The 25,625-nt window shown below is 36.6% G+C and overlaps 1 protein-coding gene across 1 annotated transcript in view; it reads left to right on the forward strand.

Annotated features, from left to right (window-relative positions):
- The window catches only part of DPH6 (diphthamine biosynthesis 6), a 174,638-nt gene that overhangs the window by 142,878 nt on the left and 6,135 nt on the right, over positions 1-25,625 (forward strand). The window contains exon 7 of the mRNA XM_082618128.1: positions 22,093-22,187. Coding sequence (XP_082474254.1) covers positions 22,093-22,187 — 95 coding nt within the window. The remainder of the gene's footprint in view (positions 1-22,092; positions 22,188-25,625) is intronic.

A 25,625-nucleotide genomic window follows, 5' to 3' on the forward strand; every position in this document is an offset into this window, starting at 1 on the left:
AACATTTCTTCTTGAAATGCTTATACCAGCATTCATGATGCCACACTTTCCTAGGTTTTCTCCTTTGCTTCTGGACACTCTTAGTCTCTTTTGCTAGTTCCTATTCTAGTCTCCATTTTCAGTCTACAGACTTTTCCTGGGTGATCTCAGTCACTCACATGGCTTTCATTACTAGCTCTATTCTGATAACTCCCAAATATTTCTAGCCTAGATTTCTCTGCTAAATTCTAGTGCCCAAAGGCACTGCAAATTAAATCTCTACAAACTTGATTGTGGCCTTTATATCCATCACTTTTTGCCATTCCCTTTGTCATTGCCTTAATTCAGATGCCTGTCACTTCAAGCCTAGAGTATTACTGATACCTTCAAATCTGCCTCTATTTTCCATTTTATTTCTCAAAGAATTTATTTTGCTACTGCCTCAAAATCATTGTTTGAATATATTCTACTGTAATTGTGTCACTCACTTCAAAACTTTACATGAGTCCCCATTGCCTACAGGCTAAAATCCAAATTCTTTACACTCCTCTCCCTCACCTACTCTATCCAACCCATTAACATGATCTTGTCTATTCTGTCTCCAGAATATATTCCAAATCCAAGCACTTCTCACTGCCTCTGCTCCTACCACCAGGCCGTAATCATCTCTTATCTGGAATACTCCATCAACCCACAACTGGTCTGCTTACTTCTGTCATTGCCCTGCTATGATCCATTATTCATACAGATGCCAGAGTGATTTTTTTAAGTGTAAATCAGATATATCGCTGTTTTGTTTAAAGTTTCAGTGGTTCTTCATTTCAATTAGAATAACATCCAAACTCCTGTGAGATCACAACCACTGAGACCCTGTATGATGAGCATTTTATCAATCTCGTTTTCTCCCAGTCTCTAACTCACTCACTGAGCCATAGCCACATATGCCTCTTTTTATTACTTAAGCACACTTTATTTACCCTTTTTCTCCTTAAGACTTTCCTCTGCTTGAAGTTTTTTTTTCCTCAGACCATCACATGGTTAATGCTTTCTCATAATGTGACAGCTCAAATGCTACTTCCTCAGCTCAAAAGCTCTCCCTGACTACCCCAGATAAAGTAGGTCTCCTCAAATTATTTTATTTGTTTATCTGTCTACATGTATATTTTCTGTTGCCTCTCTCCTTACTCCACTAGAATGTAAGCTCCAATAATATTACCAAGATTTTGGCAAAAACATGAGTTCTTAGTTATTTCATTCATTTGTTCTGTCTGTTCATTCATCGCTCTCATCTTTAAATTATTTAACATTTATTGAGGACCTGTTATGTGACAGATGCTGTGGTGAGCACTAAATATACATGACGAATTAAGTAAACAAGATCCTTGTTCTTGAGGAGTTTACAATCTGCTATTGTTTTCAGACCTGAGAGGAAAACTGGGAACCTTGTTAAAAATGCCTATACTCTTTTCCCATTCCAAGAAATTTCAGTTCTGAAGGACCAGAAATTTGACCTTTAAATAAGCACAAGGTAATTTTGACATAATGATCAAATGTATAATCTTCTAGTTCCTCAATACCAAACAACATACTTCAGGTCCTATCTTTCTAGATTTCTCTGAAAGAGTGTATGCCTTGTTTGTGTGTTGGGAGGGAGAGATATAAAGCAGAATTTTATTTATTTTATGCAAATCAAACATTCATTTATGGAAATGAAAGATTAACATATGACTCACTTATGAATCTGTCACTCCTTGCTCTACAGCTTTTGATGACTCCCATTTGCTATAGAACAAAGTCCAAAATGCTTAGTATATACTTTAAGGCCCTCTTTTATCTGGTTTTAACCTACTTCCCTAGGCTGATATTTACCACCCTCTCCTCCCACGTCCAGGAATCTTATGCGCTGGTCTCTTGGACTGATTTCTACTCCTGTTCCCTTGGACCTCCTGATATTTCTTACTCCACTGGGACCTTACTCCTTTCCATTTTCTCTGTCCTTTGACCGTCTATCAGTCTCAGATGCTCACCAGTCTTCCCATAAAGTTTTCTCCATTTTACCTGAAGGAATTAATCTCTTGTAGTGTATACCTTCCACTCACTCCTGAATTTCTGAATACTTTCTTAGCTTCCTCTTGGGGCTTCCGATTATATTGCACCCCTTATATATTGTGGTTCCATCTACAGCCTTCCTCCTGTGGTGATATTAAATATCTACGTGACTTCAACTACCAATTTTATTCTTATGACAGTTAAGCCTATTTCTCCATCATCTTTCTATGCCTAAGACGTGTTATTTATCTATTTATTTTCTTTGCCATGCCATGTGGCATGGGGATCTTGTTCTCTGACCAGAGATCAAACCCGTGCCCCCTGCAGTGGGAGTGCAGAGTCTTAACCTCTGGACCACCAGGGATTAGATACATGTATATGCATAACTGAATCACTATGATGTACACCTGAAACTAATGCAACATTGTTAATCAACTATACTCCAATACAAAATAAAAAGTTAAAAAAAAAAAAGACATGTATTCAGCTACCAGCTGGGCACTTTTCTCTCTTAGGTGTCTTCAAGCACCTCAGCCTCAACTGTGAAGAACCAAACATTTCTTTCCTGACATCTATGCCATATTTATGTTTCCTGATGGTGAAAAGCCCCATTGTTTCCTCAGGTATCCAAGCCCCCCAAAAAAATAAAAATTAAAAATGAATTGTAAAAAATCATTTCACATACTCCATTATTCATAAATAAGGCCCCAAGTCCTTTTCATTCTACCTTCCTAATATTGTATTATCTGTACCTTTTTGTCCTCATGTCACCACATTAGAGTCTTCCCTGTCTTCTTTTTTTTTTTAATTAATTTTCATTGGAGTATAGTTGCTTTACAATGTTGTGTTAGTTTCTACTGTATAGCAAAGTGCTTCCCTATCTTCTTTTTCAAGTCTGTATCCTCCCTGTCTTGCCCCTTGAGCTTCCATTGTCTATATATTGCCATGATGATATATATGAATTCAAATCTGATCATATCACACTTTCATTTCAAAAAGCAAACTTTTGAGTTGCTCCCCATTGTCTTAAAATAAAATTTAAACTTCTAACACAGCACAGTCTGTCCGTGGGGAAGAGTGAAGCTTGTAAGGTATACAATCTCCAGCATCTACCCTATCCTTCATCAGCTTTGAATAGTTGATGATTTCCCTAGAGTGAGCATCCCCTCATATGTTCTACTCGCCTTCTCTGCATGCTTTCTCTCTCCTTCACTCTACTAAATCCAATTTGTCCTTAAAGTCTAAATTCAGAGTTTAGTACTGTGAGGTTGTCTTGCTTAAATAAGCCTTTTTTGAGCCTGCCATTTTCCTCTTTGCCTCCTGGTATGTAGCACTTCTCACGCTATATAATATTTTTCTCTTAATGTTTATTATAAAGTTAAGGCATGTAATATGTAAAAACATAAATTCAAATACTATAAAATATAGTGAAAAATATTCCACTGACTCCAAGCTCCAGTTTTTCTGTCCTTTCCCAGAGCAACAACTCTTTTCTGCTCTAGGGTATCTTGTCAAAAACTTTTTTGCATATGTAAAAAATGTATTCATGTGTTTATCCACTTTAACCTAAATTGGAGTATACTATGCACATTAGTCTCCATCTTCCATTTTAACACATGAAAATTCAGGTCATTTGTTTCCACATCATTGTGTTCTATTACATAAACATAAAACCTGTTCTTTATTGATAGATTTTATTCTTTACTGATCCCTTTCATGCCTTTTGCTGTTACAAATAATGCTAGAATGAACATTACTCTACATATAATTTTGGGCATGTATGAGTTTATCTATAGGATAAAATTCTAGAATGGACGCGCTGGGTCAAAAGTATATATGTTTTTAATTTTAATAGATACTTAAGAAATCCATTTCCAGTTATGGTGGAATAACTTGCATGAGATCAACTCTCCCAATCCAAACAACTAGAAAAGTGGTATGAAATTAAAACAAATTAATGTTGGAAGGCATTAGAGAATTACAAAAACTGAAATAATTTGAGGGGCCAGAATTCTAGAGAGGATGGAAGCCCTGAACGTTGCCTCTTCTTCTAATTCAAAAATGCTACAGAAGTGCCAAGAAGCTGAGGAGAAAACTCCAGCTGAGAAGCTGACTTGGACTTTCAGCAGCTTCATAGGGCTAGGGAGACAAAAATTAGAATTCAGGGCCAACCAAAGTGGAATGGACCTGCTTAACCCTCCAAGCTTTCAGCTGGATTCCTACATGGACTCTAACTTAGGAATAAAGGCAAACCAGAAATAGTGCAGCCCTTGCAAATCCTTATATCCAACTTTGAGTCGTATCAATCCTAGAGTGAATTAAAGTGATCTTGATCCTACTCTTATTGCCTATTTCTCTCTGGAGAAAAATAACGTGATTCAGAACCTTAGATATAAAATATCTCACATACAGTTTTCAGCAGGCAGTCAAAAATTATCAAGCGTATCAGGAGACCTGAGAAGATAACAGAAACTAAGAAAAAAACACAAAATAGAAACAGTCCCAGAGGATATCTATTTAATCAGATTATCAGATGTAGACTTTAAAATGACTGTGGCATTGGGTGAGAAGATGAACTATTTCAGGGGATATTTGAAAGCTATATAAAATAATCAAACAGAATTCTGGAACTTAAAAATACAATACCTAAAACTAAGAACACAATACATGAGTTTACCCGTAGATTAGATACAGTTGTATAGACAATTAAAGAACTGGAAGATAGGGCAATGTAAAATATCCAACCTGAAGCACAGAGAGAATAGAATGGAAATAGAGACAAGACTATGAGATGTAAGGAAGAGAAGTTTATCATAGATGTAATTGGAGTTGCAGGAGTGGAAGAGAGAAGGGAAAGAACAGAAGCAGCATTTGAAGAGATTTTAGGGCTTTGCTGTGATTATTTTTGCTGATTTTGACAAGTAGCTTCTCAGGATGGTTTAAAATTGCTCTAAAAGGGAGAGGTGAATATAAATGGATAGTTGTACATTTTGAACAGGAATTCTTTTCCCTGATAGTTATAGAAAATTATGCAAAGCAATCTGAGTGTCTTTTTCTCTGGCTTCTGCGTAGTCTAATCTGTTTATGTGGATTTTCTGTAAAGTGAGTACTTAATATTTATACAGTTAGAAATTTGTTTCTCAGCTCATTCACAACAGTTATCTGACACAATCCACATTTTAATTCAGACTGCCCAGGTTTTTTGCTCTCTTTTTGTTTCCTTTCATTTTTGCATATGCTCATAAAGGAGACTCAGTCAGTTGCCTGATGTACACATAGTACAGTGATTCTAATATAAAAGTGAATGAGGGGCTTCCCTGGTGGCGCAGTGGTTGAGAGTCCACCTGCCGATGCAGGGGACACGGGTTCGTGCCCCGGTCCGGGTAGGTCCCACGTGCCGCGGAGCGGCTGGGCCCGTGAGCCGTCCACGGCTGGGCCCGTGCGTCCGGAGCCTGTGCTCCGCAACGGGAGAGGCCACAACAGTGAGAGGCCCGCGAACCGCAAAAAAAAAAAAAATGGTGAATGAGTCATTTGTCAAACTCTATCTTCTTTCTGAATTTAGAAAGCTTTTTTTGTTTTTGTTTTTTTGCGGTATGCAGGCCTCTCACTGTTGTGGCCTCTCCCGTTGCGGAGCACAGGCTCCGGACGCGCGGGCCCAGCCGCCATGGCTCACGGGCCCAGCCGCTCCGCTGCACGTGGGACCTACCCGGACCGGGGCACGAACCCGTGTCCCCTGCATCGGCAGGCGGACTCTCAACCACTGCGCCACCAGGGAAGCCCTAGAAAGTATTTTTTTTAACTTATTATCTAGGACTCTCGTCTTCTGCATCATTGTCTAAGACAAATCAGATTTTAAGGAATGCCTGTATCTCCTTATCTTTATGAATAATGTGATTAACCTCATTAAGTGATTTTAAAGATCAACCACATGTTCATTTTTCAACTTGTTGGCACAACTCCCATGAATAGTCAAGGAGTCCAAAAGAAGGGGAGAAAACAGACAACCTTTGAACTTGCAGGGGTGGGAGAGAAAGAGGTTAGGTAGAGGAGCCCAGTGTGTTTACCTACCTCAGATCCCCTGAGCCACTTTTTATGTACTGTGTAATGTGGGTTGACATGACTTATTAACCGTAATGTCAATTTTGCTAATATATTAATCTTTGAATATATTGCTATATTCAAGGGTTCATATTTTTAAGTTAGGGAATTTTTGCATATTACAATGATTTCCCATGCAGGAATTAATATTTAATTGTGAGAATTACAGAGAAGTTGGTGGCAGGAGTTGTGGAGAGAAGATGATACCTTTGAGCAAGAGTCCTTTCATAGTTCATTCAGATCCCATATGGTAAGAGGCAGTGTGGGATAGCAATCAGCAAGTTACCTGTGTACCTAGGAGCCCAGGTGTGAATCCTACCCCTGACTCTACTGCTTACCTGAAACATTGATCTAGTTAGTTTCCCATATATAAAATGGAAGTAATAATAATGAAATGATATATAAAGTACTTAGCTCAGCATCTGGCAACGTTAAATGTTAGCAATGTTTACTATTATGAGTAAAATTTATAATGTTAAATGTTAGCAATGTTAGCAGTGTTTACTACTACGAGTAAAATTTGCCGTTACTAAAGAATGTTAACAATGTTTACTATTAAATGTTAGCCGTGTTTACTATTATGAGTAAAATTTGCCATTACTAAAGAATAATTTGGAAACTTTTCTGCCTTACAAAATACACAGAGAACTGGGTAGACACTATAATTGGGGTCACATTTAAAACTCTCAAGGGATTTTTAACTGGCGTATATCAACATGTGAGGCAGCAATCCTAACAGAAAAATGGCAAAAGCTATGGAGAAACAGTATACAGAAGAGAATGTCTTAAAACCTAATACAGATGGAAGAGATGCTCAAACTGATTTAGTATCAGAGAAGTACAAATTAAAGCAACAGTGGGATGTTACTTGTACCAGTTTGGCAAAAATGCAAAAGCTGGGTAATGCCAGTTGTTGACAGGTGGGGATTTATAGAACCCCTCTAAGAATGTGGACAGGTACTACCATTCTAGAGGACAATATTGTAATACCTAGATTAAATGTCCCTATACACCTTGATGAAGCAAATCTCCTGTCAGTCCCTAAGGGGACATGAGTGAGACTAGTCCTTTGCAGGGTTAGTTTTGATGGTGTTGGGTTGGGGTTGTTGGAGGCAACATGGATGCCATTCCCGGGAGAGCTTTTAGTTAAAACGTGGTAGGCACACCTTACAAACTACAGATTTACAGTTAAACAAATATATTCAATGTGCGAATGGCAGCAAAGTGCTGAATGAATAAAGGCAACATTGAGATAAATTAAAAATATAGTATACATTTAAATACATTTAAATAATACATTTTCAAGGACATAGACAAGAGATACACATGGAATACTTTTAAATATTTGCCTGTGATAAGGAAAAAAAATGGGGATAAAGAATAGAGATAAACAGGAATTTTTATTTTTTATTCCTTATTGAAGTATAGTTGATTTACAATATTATGTAAGTTACAGGTGTGCAGTATAGTTATTCACAATTTTTAAAGGTTACACTCCATTTATAGTTATTATGAAATATTGACTATATTTCCTATGCTGTACAATATATCCCCATAGCTTAGTTTATACATAATAGTTCGTAGCTCTTAATTCCCCACCCCTATGTTGCCCTTCCCCCTGTCCCTCTTCCCACTGGTAAATAAATGGGAATTTAAAAAAAAAACAATATAAGAATACCTGACTATTGCTGAAAATTTGAGATATGATAAAGTATAGGGTAGCAAATAAAAAGCATAGTTCTTCTGCCCCATGATGCACACTGCTATGTTGGTGGATTCCATGTTGTTTTATTGTACACACACTGTTCATTGTACACACAAGCTCATGTCATTAAATACTTGTACATATTGTATTTACATAATTTGGTTCAACTATACATACAGTTTGTTTCGTTTTTTTCTCCTAATATTCTGCTGTGTTTATTTTCCCACATAACTAAATCTATTCGAAAATACATTAATTAATGGCTGTGTAGATTCCATTATATTTATATTCTACATATGAATATAGCATAGTGAATTTAACAAGTTAACTCTTGTTGGGAATATTTCTTTCTAAATTATAAATAATGTTATTTATTTTTAAATTATTATAAATAATTTTGTGATTATTATCTTTCCTAATAAATCTTCATGTACATTTCTGATTATTACTTTCTTTAGATAAATCCCTAGGTATGTAATTTCTGGGTCAAAAAATACAACAACTTCAAGGCTTATACATTTATTACTCTAAATTAACTATGGAATCATTTTAGTCATTGATTCTTAAATTTCTACAGGTTCCTAAAATTATCATCTGAACAATGGAGTTAAAAATCATTTTATCTTTTGTGCTTTTTTTCCCCCAGGATTATTTTCTCACTATTCAAAAAAAGGAGATGAATTTTAATATGAAAATTACATCAAATTTTAAAGGTTTTGGGCTGTTATTTAAATGTTTGTTAAGAGTCTTCCTATTTTGTGATATCTTACAATGTTTGTCAAAGTTAATACTCTCAAATGGTCCTTCAAACTTTGCTATGGGAAGCAACCCTCTGAGTCTTTCCTGCCTCTCACTCATTTCACCATTTCACTTTCATCTCTTATAGTTGATTTTTACCTCCATGTCTATGTATTACTTCATGATTTCCCCCAATTCTAGAACTATTTGTTGACTTCTCACTCTAGATTATACAGATTTAGCTATCTTTACTCCCTTTGCCTCCATCACATATGTGTACTCTTTCCCTCATTCCATCTTCCCATACAGTTATATTGCAATTCCAGTTGGATGAATAGTCAGTGTTTAAATTATGATAACTATGAAAATTCAAAACACAGCTGAGTTAGATAATAAACTCTGGTAATAAACCTTTCCTGTACAACTTTTTATTTTTTCATTTGAATTAATAATTGTCTTGTTTTATTCACTTATTTAGTATTCCATGTACCAATCACTAATTCAGTACTGTACTCACTGCCAATTTTCTAGTCTCTTAGCCAGATGTTCAGACATGTTAAGTAGTTTCTCAGTTTCCTCCTCCTGAAGTCGTTTCCAGCGCCCTCTGACCTGTATGTAATCTGGGCCAGTTTCCTTCTGTGTTACAAGGCTGTCATCCTATCATCTCCTCATAATCCTGGAGACCCCTTTACCTTTCTTCTTTGTTGAAGCCCTCATTTCCTGGATCCAGCATCTTCCTTTTTCTTTGTTTTATTCTCATTTTTGTGAAGCACATTCTCTATAAGATTTTAATAAATGGTCCACAGAAGGTAAGTGTTTTGAGACACTGTGCATAACTATAACTGTCTTCATTCTTTCCTTGCATTTGATTGGCTCTTCAGCAGGTCATAAATTCTATTTTTGGAATATTTTCCCTTCTGGATCTTGATAGTATTGCTTCATTCCCTTGCAGCTTGGTATATGCTGTTGAGAAGCCTAAAGTCATTCTAATTCCTGACTATTTGTATGCAACCTTATTTATTTCTCTCTCCATCTCTCTGTAAGAGTATGTAAGATATTTCTATTGCCCCAAGAATTGTAAAGTCTTATGTGCTGTGTCTTGGGTGTGCATATTTTTATCCATTGTGCTGAGACAGGTAGAATTTTCAGCTTGAAAATTTCAGTTCTGGGAAATTTCCTTGAATTACTTCACTGGTGTTAACCTCCCCTTTGTTTTTGCTTCTTTGAATTCCTATTATTTAGATGTCTTTTAATTTTTACCTACATCATTTTTCCCCTTTCTGGGAGACTTTCTCAATTTTACCTTCAAAATTTTTAATTGAGTTTTTTCATATCTTATCTTTAATTTCTAAAAGCTTATTTTTGTTCTCTGAATGTTCTTTTTTTAATCTATAATACTTTATCCTTATTACAATTTTTCTTCTCTCCTGCATAGTCCTTTTTCTCCATTGTTTACTTTGGTGTCTCTAACTTTCATTTTAGAGATGTTTCTGCTAATCTTTGGTGTTCTACTCATATTTAAGAGTAGGGACCTAAAATTTTTGTGGTAAGCACTAAGTGTGTGGATGGAGCTTTGTGACCTTGAGTTTCACTGTAGGGAAGTATATCTAGGTCATTTAATCTGATCTAGTTAGATTTCAAAGAAAAGGATTCTCCAGTCTGCTCTTGAAGTGAACGCATGCTGCAGGTTTTTTTGTTTGTTTGTTTTGTTTTCTGGGAGTTGGACAAGGAAAATGGCTAGAGGTCTCAGAATCTTGTGTGCATACATTAACTGAATCCCTCTGTTTTTATTATAGTACCTCTGCCCTCAGCTGTATCTCTTTTCTCCCAGGCTAGTTCCTCTGTCTCACCCTCTGCAGAGAATAAACCTTCAATGTTCTGCCAGGGTGGAGGAGAGGCAGTTGCCAGCCTAGAGTGAAAGGATCTGGGGATCTGACTGCTTGTTAAACACACTGCCAATCAACCCTTCTTATTTTGGTGTCCTTTTCACATTTTCCCTTTACTTCCAGAGGTACCCAGTGCCACCAACTCATTACCTTATTGTTTTAGAGGAAGGAGTTATTTTACTGTGTAAATTGGTTTGGTCCTCTGCGTTCTGCACTGTCGGTCAGCCTAGGATCCAGTGTTCTTGGTTCTATTAAATTTATTGATCCTGTCACTTGCTCTCTGCTTTTCTGCGTCTTTTTGAGTTTATGCCATTTTATGAAATACCTCCCATGAAGGTTTTAGAAGGTGGTGGGAGTAGATGCATGGATTCAATCCACTGTCTTTACCAGAAGCAGTTACTCTTTAATCAAGATATTTCTTAAGATCATCCAAGTAAAAGTTGTCTGCTAAATGGAAGAATGAAACCATATTATATAAAATTTGTGAATATATAGAATTGGTTGCTTTTTCCAGAACTATTCACATAGAATTGGGAAATTGGACTTCTAGCCTTGAGTCAAAGGTAAGTAGATATGTACTTACTAAGGAGTGTACCACTCAGCTAGGTGCTATAAGAGCTAAAGCCAGATATGGGCAATGCTGATTTCAAGCTTAAAGCTCTATTTCAAGTTCTGTTTTGTATGAGTTAGCTTGTCTTCCTTATGGGTTTGACAAAAGAAGAATTTATAATCCCAGCTACCTATCACTTAAAAAGCAAAAGATAAAGAGAATTTCACTAAAGTTGATTTGATAGTGTGGGTGAGAGAGACAGAATTTTAAGCCTTGTTCCCTGTACTGCTAACTTTATGGGAAAGAACACCTTTAACTGACCTTGAAAGTCAAGAGGAGGTAGAACTTCCTTGAGGGGAGATTTTGAATTTTGAATATAACTGAGTTGGAAGGATATGTGGAATTTTATGGTTGAGTCCAGTGACTATCATAAATATAAATTACAAGGTGTATTAAAATGTATTCTAAAAAAAGTAAAAAATATGTACCATAGAATTTCAAAGAAAATTCTATGTTGTTGAGAGAATTCTGAGTAAATTCAGAGATAAATTGACAGCCATACTGGACTTTAAGAATGGATAGGATTTTTGACTGGCTGAACTGGTTGGAGTATATTTTGAGTACTGGGAGAGGAAGCTGGAAAAAGAAGTCAAAGCCATATTGTGAGAGATTTTGAATACTGAAGTGTGGATTTAATTATCTAAACAATGAGGACTAACTGCAGGATTTAGAGGAAGGGACTAAAATTCTGAAAGGTGTAGTTTAAGGAATTTGACCTGGCAGTAGTGCCCATTAATAGCTGTAGTTAAAGAGAAGAGGTGAAGTTCCTCCATACTTAGTGGCTGTTCTAATATATGACCTTGAACCTGTCCCTCACATTTCTCTGATTGTGTTTTATAGAACTCTTAACTGCCAGTGTCATGTGGTACTAATAGAATTGAGTGATAAGTATTTGTAAGGACTTCTTAGGTGCTCAGTTCTATGCTGGCTTCTATAAGGGGTACAAAGTAAGTCAAAGAGTTATTTTTCATGGAACTTAGAGTTTTGTAAATGAGGGGAGGACTCTAATAACTTGGATCATATAAAGCCAAATTGGTATTTACTATAAATGTAATTGGGACCTAAGAGATGGAAGATGACCACATGACCTAGAGTAGCTGAAGGCGATGTCATGGAAGCCTCAGCACTTAAACTGGTCTGAAGGATGGATGAAATTTACATGGGTGGTGGCAACAAAGTGAATCAATATGAAGAAGATTCCTTGGCAAGAAGACATGCAGGGACAATGAGGAACTTGGTTTAAATGAAACTAAGAGCTGGTATTGGTAGATTAATAAGGAAAAGGTGAGGTGGGAATTTAAGACCCAATCATAAAGGGCCTTGAGAGATGGACCAAGCGATTTGGGATAAGAAATAGCAAGATATAGAAGGCTCATCAACAGGGATTTATATTTTTAAAATATATCTCAGGAAATTTAGTCTGGCAGTAGTCTTGGATTGGGAGTAGAAGAAATTGGAAATGAAAGAGTCTAAGGTGCTCTTATAGGAAACAGGTGTGAGGGCTTAGAGCATGAAATAGCTGACAGTAGGGATGGGGAGAGAGAGAACAAAACTAAAAGAAAGATTTTGATGGAAGAATGAAAAAGAAATTAGCACCAAATGGCCAGAAGCTGGAAAAGGAAGAATCAAAGATTAATCCACACGTAATGATTGGGGAAATTAGAAGCACACATTTTTGAAGAGGAGAGCAGGGTTGAGAAAGAACATGACAAGCTTGGTCCTAAACATACTGAGTTTTAAATTATAACATATAAACCAAAGGCATATGTTTTTAAACTATGAGGTTGGCACACAATTGAGATGTTCAGGCTAAAGACTAAGGTTTGTTATTTATCAGAGCCAGTACACAACTTTAAATTCTGGGTTTGTTTAGTTCTAAGCTACATAACCTTTGCAAATCAACCTAGTTTTCACCTGTGGAAAAGGGAAAAAATAAAATTAGTAGCCATTTCATTGAGTATATATTATGTGCTGTGTAGTATATTCGACTTTTTTTTTCACATGGTTTTATTACTAAAAACAGCACTCCTATGAGTTAGATGCTATTGTCATCTCCATTGTACAGATCAGTAATCTGAGGCTCCGAGAGTTTGCATGACTTAAGATCATGTAGCTACAAAGTGACAGAGCTAGGATTTGAACCAAGGGCAGTGTGTCTCCAAAGCTACTGCTTTTAATCAGTTATGCAATGCTGCTTTCACCGTGCCTCACTACAATATGTGCTTTACCTAGTTTTATAGTTAAGCTGTGTGTTTACTAAGTGCTTACTAAGCGCCATACTCTGTGCTAAGTGCTTTTTATGCATTATTTTATTTAACCATCTAACAAGCCTATGACGTTGCTACTACTAATGTTTACATTTTACAGATGAGGAATCACGTAGAGGGTGAGTTACTTTTCCAAAGTCACAGAGCTGGGAAGTTGCAGAATTGGAATTTATGCTTTAAGTCTATCTGATTTCAGAGCCTATGCTCTTTTTTATTCTTAAAAGTCATTTTGAAGATTAAATAAGATAATTTCATCATTTTATTAACTTTAAGGCATAAAGCAAATTGTCTTTAATTAGTAGAGACAGTGTTCATATTTGCAGCAGCAGAATAACATAAAGGTGATGGTTGAACCCATGGACTGCATAAGCTATCCAAGGGAATGAATTGATAAAGAAGACTATAGAGAGAATCATGAGGGCTATTTATAATTTAGGAGCAGCAGGAGGGAAAGGAGTTGGAGAAGGCTAGCAATAACTTAGAAAATACAGTAACATGGAAGCCTAAGGAAAATAATCACAAAGATTTGAGACACCAGTTGTATCACATGCTACATAAAATTTGAAAAAGATAAGGTCATTAGACAGTGTCCCAGCACATTGCTACTTATACTAAAAACCAGTAAATAGGACCACCATCCATCCAGTTTCGCAATGCAGAACTCTGGGAATTTTTCTTACTTTTTTTAAACTTTCTTCACTTCTCCAGTCACTTATTTCAGCCTAGAAAATCTCTCTCAAAATATCTGCCCTCTCCTCTCCATCCTCACTGCTACTTCTCCAGTTCAGGAAAGCTTTACCTCCTGCCTAGATTCCTCCAGCAATTTCTCAGTTCCTTCTGCTTCTTGACTTACTGCCCTCCAGCCCGTTCTCCACTGTGCAGCCAGAATGATGTTTCTAAAAGACAAATGAGATCAGGTCAGTTTTCTGTTTAAAACATCCTCATGGGTTCTCAATGACCTGAGGATAATAACTTAGTATGGCATATGAAGCCCCATAACATCTGTCCTCTTTCTAGTTTTTCAGCCTCACCTCTCCACTATTACTCATCTAGTTATGTTTCAGCTATGCCAAACTTACTTCAGTTTCTAGTACCCATCGTGCACTCTGGGACTTAACACATGCTGTTCCTTCTGGAACAGTTTTCTTCTCTCCTGCCTTCTCTCTCTCTCTCCCTTCACCCTCTCCCTCTTTCTCTTTCCCTCTCTCTCTCTCCAGACTTTCCTGGTTAACTCATCCTTCAGATTCTTTGAGAAGCCTTTTGAGTTCCTTCCAGTTAGGTCCCCTGCTTTATACTCCCACTGCATCTCATGCATCTACCAAAGCAATCCCTACCCTTTATTGTAATTGCTTATTTAACTTTATGTCTGTACCTCCAGACAGTAAGCTGTTTTATGCAGAATTTATGTCTGCTCCTATTGTTATCCCCAGCACTTAAAACAATGCTAGACCTACCGTAGACATTCAATAAATAAGTGCTGTGTTATTCTTTAATAAGTGCTATGAATGAATATATGCAGCATGAAATTATTTTGTATGTTAAATACATCATTTATATAATGAAATTGTGGTGAGTTTTTTAAACCTCATGGTTTTCTCTAGGTGGTAGGAGGGATGAGGGAAGTGCAATTTCATTTGGCCTTTTCTTTTTTTTGTCAGTTTTAAGATTAGTAACAGCAAATGAGGTAGGTTTAAAAGAAAAAATATCTTGATTTAATAAGAAATTCTCACAATTATGGTTATTACAGTCTTTTAAAGGGATAAAAAAATTAAACAGAGAAATCATGATGCCCATAACCTTTTCAGTTCAATAATTAGTAGAGTTCAAATAGAGTTATTATGAATATGAATATTTATCTGTATGAATAAATGTGCCAGAAAAAATAGAATCATATAAGTAATTTCCTTTTCATTTACTACGAATTCACTTTTTAAATGCTCAGACTCCAAGGAATTCTTATAAACCATGAAATGACCCAAGTCAGCCACATCTGTTCAAAATGTGTTTTAGAAAGCTTATCTTAGCAATAGTTAGTTGTAAAATTAATGTTCACCTTCCATAAAAATTTTATCCAAAAGAGAACACAGCACAATTTAGATATATGTGAAGCAAGGAATATACTTGTATACAATGGAAATTGTAATATGAAATAAGTAAAAAATGATATTATTTTATCAAAAATAATTTAACTGGTTAGAAAACAGCAACATATTTCTTTTCAGCTGGTCAAGATCCTTTTGAAATTTTATTTTATTTTATTGATTGTGTTAGCTTTATACCTTTGTATTTATACAAAGGATGGAACCAGTTTGATGTCACACAAAATAACAGCTGTATTAATCATATCCAATGGCCATCTGATCTGAATCTTTTTCTATATAACATTCCCCAAATGGTTAAAAACAGGGGGAAAAATAGTGACATCCCTGATTCAGTGGGTAATGAGATAAGAAAAACATTGACAACCATGTGTAAATTTTATTCAGTTTTAGAGTTCCAAAAATAGAAAATTTTTATCCTATTTCTAACGATATAGAAAAAGCAATTAGTAACTTTCTCCTGATGCCGAAAGCTCAGCTTCTCTGTACACTAGTGCCGAATCAAATCTCGGAGACAGAGATTTGGGTGAAGTAGAAAAGGATAGCTTTATTACTTTGCCAGACAAAGGGAGACACAGTGGGCTCCTGCCTCGAAAAACTATGTGTCCCAACTTGGAGAGGATAGTGAGAAGTTTTATAGTAGTGGTTCAAAGAGGGCGTGATCAGCTCGTGGACATTCTTCTGATGGGTTGGTGGTAAGGTAAGTAGGAGTCAGCCTCATCAACCTTCAGGTTCCAACTGGTCTGGGGTCTGCATGCTTGTGGGCAGCATACCATCAGTAACTGTTAACTTCTCCCACCTGGAGTGGGTTTCAGTATCTGCAAAACAGCTCAAAGATATTATTGTGTGTATCCTTTGATGGGGAACCAGGACCTTGTGCCAAGGGTGCACTATTGTTTCTCTTGACTGTTTTGTTTCTCCCTTGTCTCATATCCCCTCCCTTCCCTAATTAACAACTGCTTGAATCTGCGTGTTGGAACTCAGGGAAGGTCATGGAGGCTGAATGAAGGCTATTTCCTGTAATCACAGAAATGGGAGACACAGAAAGGCTTTGTGCCCAGAAGGCCCACAGGGCCCTGCTCGGTATCACTCCTCCCTTTTACTTGATAATTCTGTTTGAGAATGGTTTACTTTCTGTCTGAAACTATACCTGTCAGTACATGCCAATTGGACCCTTTTCTGGGAGTATACAGGGTATCTGAACCATGGAGAAGACAGCCATTTGGTCATTGTGTACTATATGCTACACACCGCTAGGAAAAAATTATGAGAGGGTTTAAGAAATTTAGAAACTTACAGTCTCATGAGAAACATTTAAATTCAAGGGGTACATAGTAATGCAATACAGAAATATGTCACAAGGCAGCATAGGACAATCCCACAGGCAGTAATAAGAGTGATTTCTATAAGTTGAAGAGAAGGAAATTGCCTGTTGGGGTTTATGTTTATCACATTATATTTCACTTTTTAAGATTTAATCTTTTGGGTTTTTTTTTCAGCCAGTCAAGATTCTTTTGAATCTTTATTTTACTTTATTTTCCCATTCAGTGTATTAGCTTTATGTCTTGGTATTCTTGTGAATGATGGGACCAAATGGCTGAAGTCTTTGACTCTCAGTTTACAGAGCTTGATTTCCATTGAATAGGCAATGGTCAAACACCAAAAGTTTTTGAGTGGATGAATGCCATCTCATATTGTTAAGGAAAGTTAGTGTGTTGATAACATGTAGGGTAGATTGGGACGGGTGAATATAAAGCAGGAAGACAAGAGATGATTGTAATAGTTCAAGTGCAAAGTGATCAGTAAGGATGTTAGAATGGAAGGGAGTGTGTACATTTTCTCATTCAATGCCATATGCCTAGTGTATAGAAGAGCATCTGGCACTTAATAAGTACTGAGTGAATATTTGTAGATTCAATAAATGAATTCATGAAAATTTTAAAATGTAGGCTATGTGGCAGAAGGAAAGGAAGGAATTAAGTTCTACTCCAGTATTTTAAGCTTGATTGAACAGAAATTGGGCAGGGAGAGATGGTTTTGAGGAAAAAATAAAGAACTGTGTTTTATTCACGTTGAAGTAAGACAACAATGCTCCCAAGTAAAACACTCAATAAACGTTTGTTATGGGGGGAGCGAATACATGGGAGAGAGGTTGATGGCTGGGGTTTTCACTTCGAGAGCCATTTGCAGTAGAGGTAATAGATATAGTAGGGGTCATGGTCCTCAAAGATGGGAGTATATAGATAAAGAGCAGAAGGTCCAAGGGAATAACAAATTAATAGAGAAAAGATAACATATGTCGACTGCTTCCTGTGCACTAGGCACTGGGTTAAAAGCTTTGTACGTATTATATCTTCTAATACAACATCCCCCGAAGGGCAGGTATTACCTAGGGAAATGGAAATTCAGAGAACTTAATCAATTCATCCCAGGTCCAGTACTCAGTAAGTGCTGGGGCTAGAATATGAACCTACAGCTGTCTATCCCTAGTTTTCCAACTGTGCTAAAATTACTCTCTGTTCATAAATTTTGTCTATCTTTTCCAATAAATCTTTAATGTATTTATAGTAGTTATGTTTAAAGTCCTTATTTACTGGGTTCAATATTCGGTTAATGTGTGGGTCTGTTTCTGTTTTGTTTGCTTTTCTCTTGATTACAGGTCACATTTTTAACTTTTTCACTGTTCACCTAATTTGTTTCATATATAGTATGCTAGATATTGAATAAAAAAGAACAGTAGAGACTGAAGTAAATATTCACTTCAGAAAAGTCACACCCCTTCCTCTGTCTGACAGCTAGTTTGTGGTGTTTATTCTCTTTAGTCTAATCTCCAGTTGAGCTGGGTCTGGTTTGAGTTGTTTCAGTTTGCTATGTGTTTGAAATGTTTTGAAAGCAGGATAAGGTCTCTCCCTTTATCAGGGCATGTGATCTGTGCTCCAGTGAGTCTAGAGATCTCTCTCTCTTTTTCCCCCCTACCCTGTCCCCCTGCTTTAAAGTCCTGCTACCAGTTGTTTTTTTTTTTTTTTTTTTTTTTTGCCTTTTCAAGAGCTCACTGCTCTTGGCCTTTCCCTCTCTCCTCTCTGGCTTTCCAAGTCTTGGCTGAAATCTCTCTGTCTTCCTGCCCTGTCACCAGTCCTTGGTACAGTGAAAGTTCAGTAGAAAAGACTTGATGGGCAGGTGTTCTCAAAGGAATCTCTCTCCCCTTTTCTGCCCTGGCCCTAGCTCTCTGCATGTAGCTACTGTGTACACTTAGTTAAGACTGTGAAAAAGAACTGGCAGGCTATACACACTCCCTGGGTCTCCTCAGGACTCTAATAATCCATCACCGAAGTCCACAGATGGCCATAAGAGTTTGGCTTTTTGTATATGCTGATAGACGTCCCTCATCTATGGAGGTTTGCTTCTACTCTGTCTGTTCCCCCATTAGGAAAATGACCATGGATCTTCACTCATCTAGGAAAGGCTTACCCTGATCTTCAGTTAGTTCATCCAGACTTCTTTGCGTTCTCGGATCTCTGTAGGTAAAACACAAAGGCATGGTTTTGTAGCCTATCTGGCATTTTTTGGTGTTACGGTGATAACAACTGTCTACTTCCACTTTTTACATACTAACTGAAACTATTTAACAATGTTTTAATCATTAATGGACATTAGACCTTAATGGTCAAATAGCAATATGAAAAATATTTTTTATTTTTCAATATAGATTGCTATTGTTTGTACTTAAATTATGGAAAGAATCATGATAATTCAGTGAGAAACTAAACCTTAGAAAAACTGTTACCTATTTAGTATTTTCAATTACAATGAAATTGACAGAGAAACTTAATCAAAGTGAACTGTAAAAACTGTATTTGGAGTGATTAAGTGCTGGCATACAATAATGCTAATTTTGAGTTGAAACCCAAACACAGACCTGAAACATGTTAGAATAAAGTTGCTACTTTCTGTCAATAGTGTAGATATGAGTAACACTGGCCTACATGTTTTAGAAAAGTAAATTGAATATTGTGTACCACAAATATGTCTCTGGAATGTACACATCTGAATTCTCTACTTACCTAAACTGACCCTTTTTTTATCACATGCATACATCATGCTTTTGTGCTACCAGGATGTTGATTTCTAACAGGGTGCTATGTCTTAGATAAAGAAAATGGCTTAAAGAAAGTGCATAAACTTTGCTTCTGGAGGTCTTTCAGGACATCAAAGGGACTTGGAACTGGCTAAAAGTTAGCCAATAAAGATCGAATTTTCTAAATACTTGCGTCTACTAGAGCTTGAAGCTAGTAGAGTTTAGAGGGGCTGCAAAAGACCTCCTAAGGATTCACAGACTACTTCTTGGTTCACCAGCCATAAAAACCACTGGGCTCTTTACCCAAATTTCTTGACTTGGAATCTGTGTCCATGCTGGTGAACCAGTAGTAGTGGGGAGAAGAGATTGCACATATTATTTATAGAAGCGACATCAATGTTTCATCATATTGTGGTATTAAAATATAAGGTGCAGTATATTTAGGAAGCTTCCGGAGACCAGGGACATTGTCTTGTTTACTTTTGGATCTTTTTCATCTAGCAAGACCTGCCAAATAATCACTGTTAAATAAATATTTGTTGAAGAACTGATTGGATGAATATGGAAATATTTTACGTGAACTGGAAATATCACTGGATGCATCCATATTTTAGATTTCCTAGTACTATGTTGGATTAACATAGCAGCTTGCATTACTTTTACTAGGGACTAATAGAAGGATATCAATAGGATAACAGCCATGCCAACTTTAATTTTTAAAAATCCAAGGGCTTCCCTGGTGGCGCAATGGTTGAGAGTCTGCCTGCCGATGCAGGGGAAGCGGGTTTGTGCCCTGGTCCGGGAAGATCCCACATCCGCGGAGCAGCTGGGCCCATGAGCCATGGCCGCTGAGCCTGCGCGTCTGGAGCCTGTGCTCCGCAACGGGAGAGGCCACAACAGTGAGAGGCCTGCATACCGTAAAAAAAAAAAAAAAAAATCCAGTTATTCTTTGGTGGTAGATTATAGAAATTTTGCAAAACTTCAGTGAAACATTTTCTAATAAAAGGAAGCCAGTGATTGTTAAGGTATACTCCCACATAAGAAGACTGTCCATAAAGGTGAGAGTAGAAGGTCCACTTGGTAGACAGTTGCTAGAATGGGAAGACCAGTGAAGGGAGATCAGCACAGAAGGGGTTGGGCACCAGCTGACAGAACAAGGAAACACCCCTGAAATCCACATCCCATTATTATTCCTACATTTTTTATTGCAAAGCAGACATTAATTTAATTTGGTTTGCTACAGTAATGTATTCCTGTTATCTGCTCTCATAAGGACCAGCTGCTGTAATTCTGCCTTGCTGATTCCCTACTTCATTTATCTACTTTGCTCTTGTGAGTTCTTATAGAAAATGCCACCCCATTTTCTTTCCTTCACTTTTCTTGCTGTTGGGCTTTACAGGTCATCCACATTACTATTGATCCTTAGAGGGAGTGGTAGAATTTTCATAGATGTGTGCTTTAAATCCCGAAGGGCACGTAGTCAGTAGTTGAAATGTAATGGATTTGGGAGGTAGCACAACCACAAAAATAACCAAATAAATAAATGTGTAACTGTGCAGGTAAAACCGAAGACTTAGACCACAGCCCCAGCACTGGCAGTAACAGAGAACATCAATGGAGTCGCTCTTCCTTTGGGCTATGAGGACTTTGGGCTGGGAGAGACTGTAAGCAGGGAAAGCTATGAAATTCAGAATGAAGGAGATGGAATCATAGTGATAAAGCCTCCGCGCAAGAGCAGAAAGATTCTATGGCACAGCCAGTGAGAGTGCTCCCCAGCACTGATTCCAGCCATGTACCAACCAGATAAGAGATGATTTTACTCTCAGTATCAGGATCATTTAAATAACACAGCTTATATTCAATGCAAAGCACAGGGAATTTTTTTGTTTCTTTGCTTATTTTTTTTGTGTTTTAATTTCAGGTTTAATCAGACAACATTATAAGCTATCCCAACCTTTCTGGGAGTTATACTTTCCTAGGGCTTATCTGCAGCGTTGGAACTTCATTAGTTCTTGATACCCTTGGAACTTCACTATTAATAATAACCTTAAGCATAATAACCATGTTTATGACTTCTTTGTGTGCGCAGGCCCAAGGAAAGGCCTTAGATTACATTCCCTGTGTCTCTGAGAAATGCTCTAAAGACAACCTTTTTTTCCCTTCTACATATAGGTCAAAGGGCAGGGGAAAGCACAGTTTGGCTGCATATATTCTCATTTACTATGTAATTACTTAGTATCTTTCCTCCTTAGCCTCCCTTTGAAGCTAAAGCTAGTGGCATTCCTAAACTTTATAGTAATCTTTAAGCTTTCTCATTATACACAAAAATGTTGGTCCCTTACATCTTTTTATAAGGTTTTGGTGATTATTAAAAATGCTATGCTTTATGATAACATTTTTCATATGGTTTTAAACACATATTTTAAGCAGAAATATACAGTTATTTTCCTGTAGCTCACCATCTATTTTGGAATTAAAGTTTCTGGCATGGATATTTTTTAGGAAAAAATAAGTTAAGTGAGCATTTTTGCTAACTAATTTTAAGATTCCTGTTTCTTTCTTTTTCTTTTTTTCCCCTATTTTCAGCTTTCTAAGAAGTACGGAGTCCATGTTTGTGGAGAAGGTGGAGAGTATGAAACGTTCACTTTGGATTGCCCTCTATTTAAGAAGAAAATAATTGTGTAAGATATCATTTCAGCATTTTCTTCCCCTTCCTCAAATTTAAGTGATGGAAGCAACGTAACATTAAGCTGGAGGCAACTTTTGTTAAGAGAAACAGAACATGTCCTCCAAGTTCACAAACACTCAATTTGTTTAATACCAGTGAAGTCGTCTGAATACCTAAATCAATACATGACAAGACGAGGCCTTCATAGAAGCCTATAAACTTTTTAGACATTGCACTTTCATTTACTTGCTGATTATGGCCTGCAGTAAAACTGGTACCTACACACTGACACTTTTATCCTTTCATGAAGTGTGAATTGCCTGTGTTATTTATCTTTCATTACAGCTACATTTGATAAACTGCCACATCAGTAGCCTGTGGGTTCCATTAACTCTGTTCTCTTTTTCCTTTTTCTTGGCTTTAATATCTTAGAATGGTAATACTAAATATTTCTCTTCAATTATTTGGGGTTATTTTTACATATAAACTTTGTTTTTAAATGAATTCTGTTTTATGGTGAATAGTGTGATTTCTTTGCCGTAAATTGTTAAAATTCGTGTAGCAAAAAATAGGCACTTTCTTCAGTTTGTTAACATTATTATCCATACTCTAATTTATATCACTCTTCTCATATGCTAAGAGAGCACTTTATTTGCTTTTCCTAAGTTCTTCAGCTTCTTGAAAAGGTTGTCAGAATTATGCTTGATTTCAGAAACCTCATCTGATGAAAGACTAGAATCTTGTATCAAATGGACAGCTTTAATATTTTCAACACTGAAAGGTGACTTCTTTGTACATATTAATAATGAGGGAAAGAATGTTCTAAGAAGTTAAGACAACTCCAGGTGAATTTTCTAAAAATTACATTTATCTTGGGAAACATAGCCAAGACCTTTTCATTACCCTACGCAATATTCACCCACTCTTGCTTCTCTCATTTCTTCTAACTTCTTTTCCATTAATAATCATCAAACATAATAATAATATATTTGGCAAATATATATCAAGTACCTATTATGTCTAAAGCATTCTACTGGGCACCACTGATGTTGAAACATAGTTCCTGTCTCCAGAAAGGTGGAAGGAAGACACATCTGCACAAAATCGTGACACAAAATGGTAGAGGGTAAGAGTCAGAAGAATAAGTTCATAAACGGGAGGTATTTTTTCTGGCTTCAGTGATCACAAAACAATTCATTGAATGAACTGTGCCTTAGGCATTACTTCTATGAAATAATACTGTTTGGTTATTCAAGAAAAACATTTCCATGCTAGGGTGAAATTATAGTATAATAGGAAACTTGCAATATACTTATTAGACTAACCAAATTAGAAAAAAATAAAAAGCACAATAAGAAAGAAGGCCAAAGAATAATACTCTTCCTGTTTATTGGACAACTTGAGGTCCTGGAGCACCCAGAAGTCTTTATGGACATCATAGAATTATAAGAAATGTACTGCTTTGTACTACATAACCATAAGGTTTATTTATCATAGTACTTTAGACCTGAAAAATGAATCTTTCACCTCATCATTGTGTAGATAGAGAAACCTTAACCTGACTGAGACAATGACATGATGGGAATTAATCATGCTATTGAAGAGAAGGATGTCAGGGAAGGTGTATTAGAACCCTCTAGTGCCAAAATGAACTGTTCAGTTGAACTGGATAACCATTTGTTGAGGATAATTATGTGGGTGGAACTCTGCAAGCTGCCACCCTGCTCTGTAAAAGTTCTTCTGTAAGAATGGAGAGGCAAATCAGCAATACTGTAAGTGCTAACATACAAGTGTGTACCTTGAGAACAGAAGGGGAAGAACTGACATTTCTTTCTTACTCAGTTATCAGCTAATCACTAATCTGATTCTGATGCTTAATCATGTTCTTTGATTTTTTTCTTCATAGGCTCTGCCTCACCTCAGCTTTATAACTTTGTTATTTGATTTCTTTTCGCTAGATTGCCTTCCCATTTATCCCCACTTTGCTAAATCCTTCCATTTTTAAAGGCTTTGGTTGTTACTGCTTCCAGTGCTTGTCCTCATATCTGAACTCTCAGAACACACAGTAGTAGGCACTGATAAACGTTAAATATCGTGGAATTAATTTTTCATTTATTGTTTAGTTTTAAATATCCTATTTCACTTTTATGTATTCCTTTCTTAGGTTATAACTAGAGGTTGTAGTTGTTGAATGGAAAAAGAATGTCACCTACTATATACAAAGTCTTTCCTTCTTTTTAAAATAGAAAATGTCCTTATCATACCTATCTGATAAGCACTAAATGTGATGATGTGAATGAATATGCATTGCACATTCTAAAACTGTATATAAATTAAAGTTATTTTATTTAGAGATAGTTTTCCATGTGACACAATTAAAAGATAAGTTTAGACCTGGTAACTACTTGTTAACAATTGACAGTCATACTGGATCCTGTCAGTTAGAATGTATTTGCAGGGACAAAGTTAACAATTTCTCCTGTTATATTTGACATAGTAGTGATCTTCCACAGTTAGCATACAACTAGTTGATTATTAGGAATCCCCTTTTAAATGTCTAATTCAAAATTTTATGTTAAAAAAGGAGACTATGAGGAGAAAAAATAAACTTTTGCATGCAAAATGATTTGATTATAATTAGGTGTGGGTTTTTTCCCTAAAAATACAGATAGAATCTCTTGTATAATGAAATAATTTAGACAAATTAGGGTGGTTCTAGAAGTTTATTATGAGATACATTTTGCCCCGAATTCCAACTAACATTTTTAAAATCTCAGGAAACACTGGTATAACAGTCTTTGTGTGGAAGTAATCTTTTAAATTTTTGACTAGAACATTTTACAATTTACTTTTCACATCAATTAGGATGTGACTACTCACCTCCAGATGCAAATTTTTAGATCAGAAAATGAGGGTTTTTTCCTGAGGAGCCTTGACAAAAAGAATTACAGCCTAGTCTTTAAGAAAAGAGGACAATTGTAGGTCCTCAAATAAGAAACCTACTTTCTCGGTGTCTCTGGTGGCGCAGTGGTTAAGAATCCACCTGCCAATGCAGGGTACATGGGTTTGAGCCCTGGTCCAGGAAAATCCCACATGCCACGGAGCAACTAAGCCCGTGAGCCACAACTGGTGAGCCTACGCTCTAGAGCCCGTGAGCCACGACTGCTGAGCCTGCACACCTAGAACCTATGCTGTGCAACAAGTTACTAAAGTGAGAAGCTCGCGCACCGTAACAAAGGTTGGCCCCCCTGCTCGCCACAACTAGAGAGAAGCCCACGCGCAGCAATGAAGGCCCAAAGCAGCCTAAAAGAAATTTTTTTTAAAAAAACCTACTTTCTTTTTACTTCTTACTTTGAAATATATGTGTATGCATATCAAAAATAAGAACTAAAACATGGGGAATATAGCCAGTATTTTGAAAAAAAAAAGTAAGAACTAAAATCCCAATGTA

Source organism: Mesoplodon mirus (assembly GCF_964341445.2).
Source record: "Mesoplodon mirus genome assembly, chromosome: 4".
Classification (NCBI taxonomy): Eukaryota; Metazoa; Chordata; class Mammalia; order Artiodactyla; family Ziphiidae; genus Mesoplodon; species Mesoplodon mirus.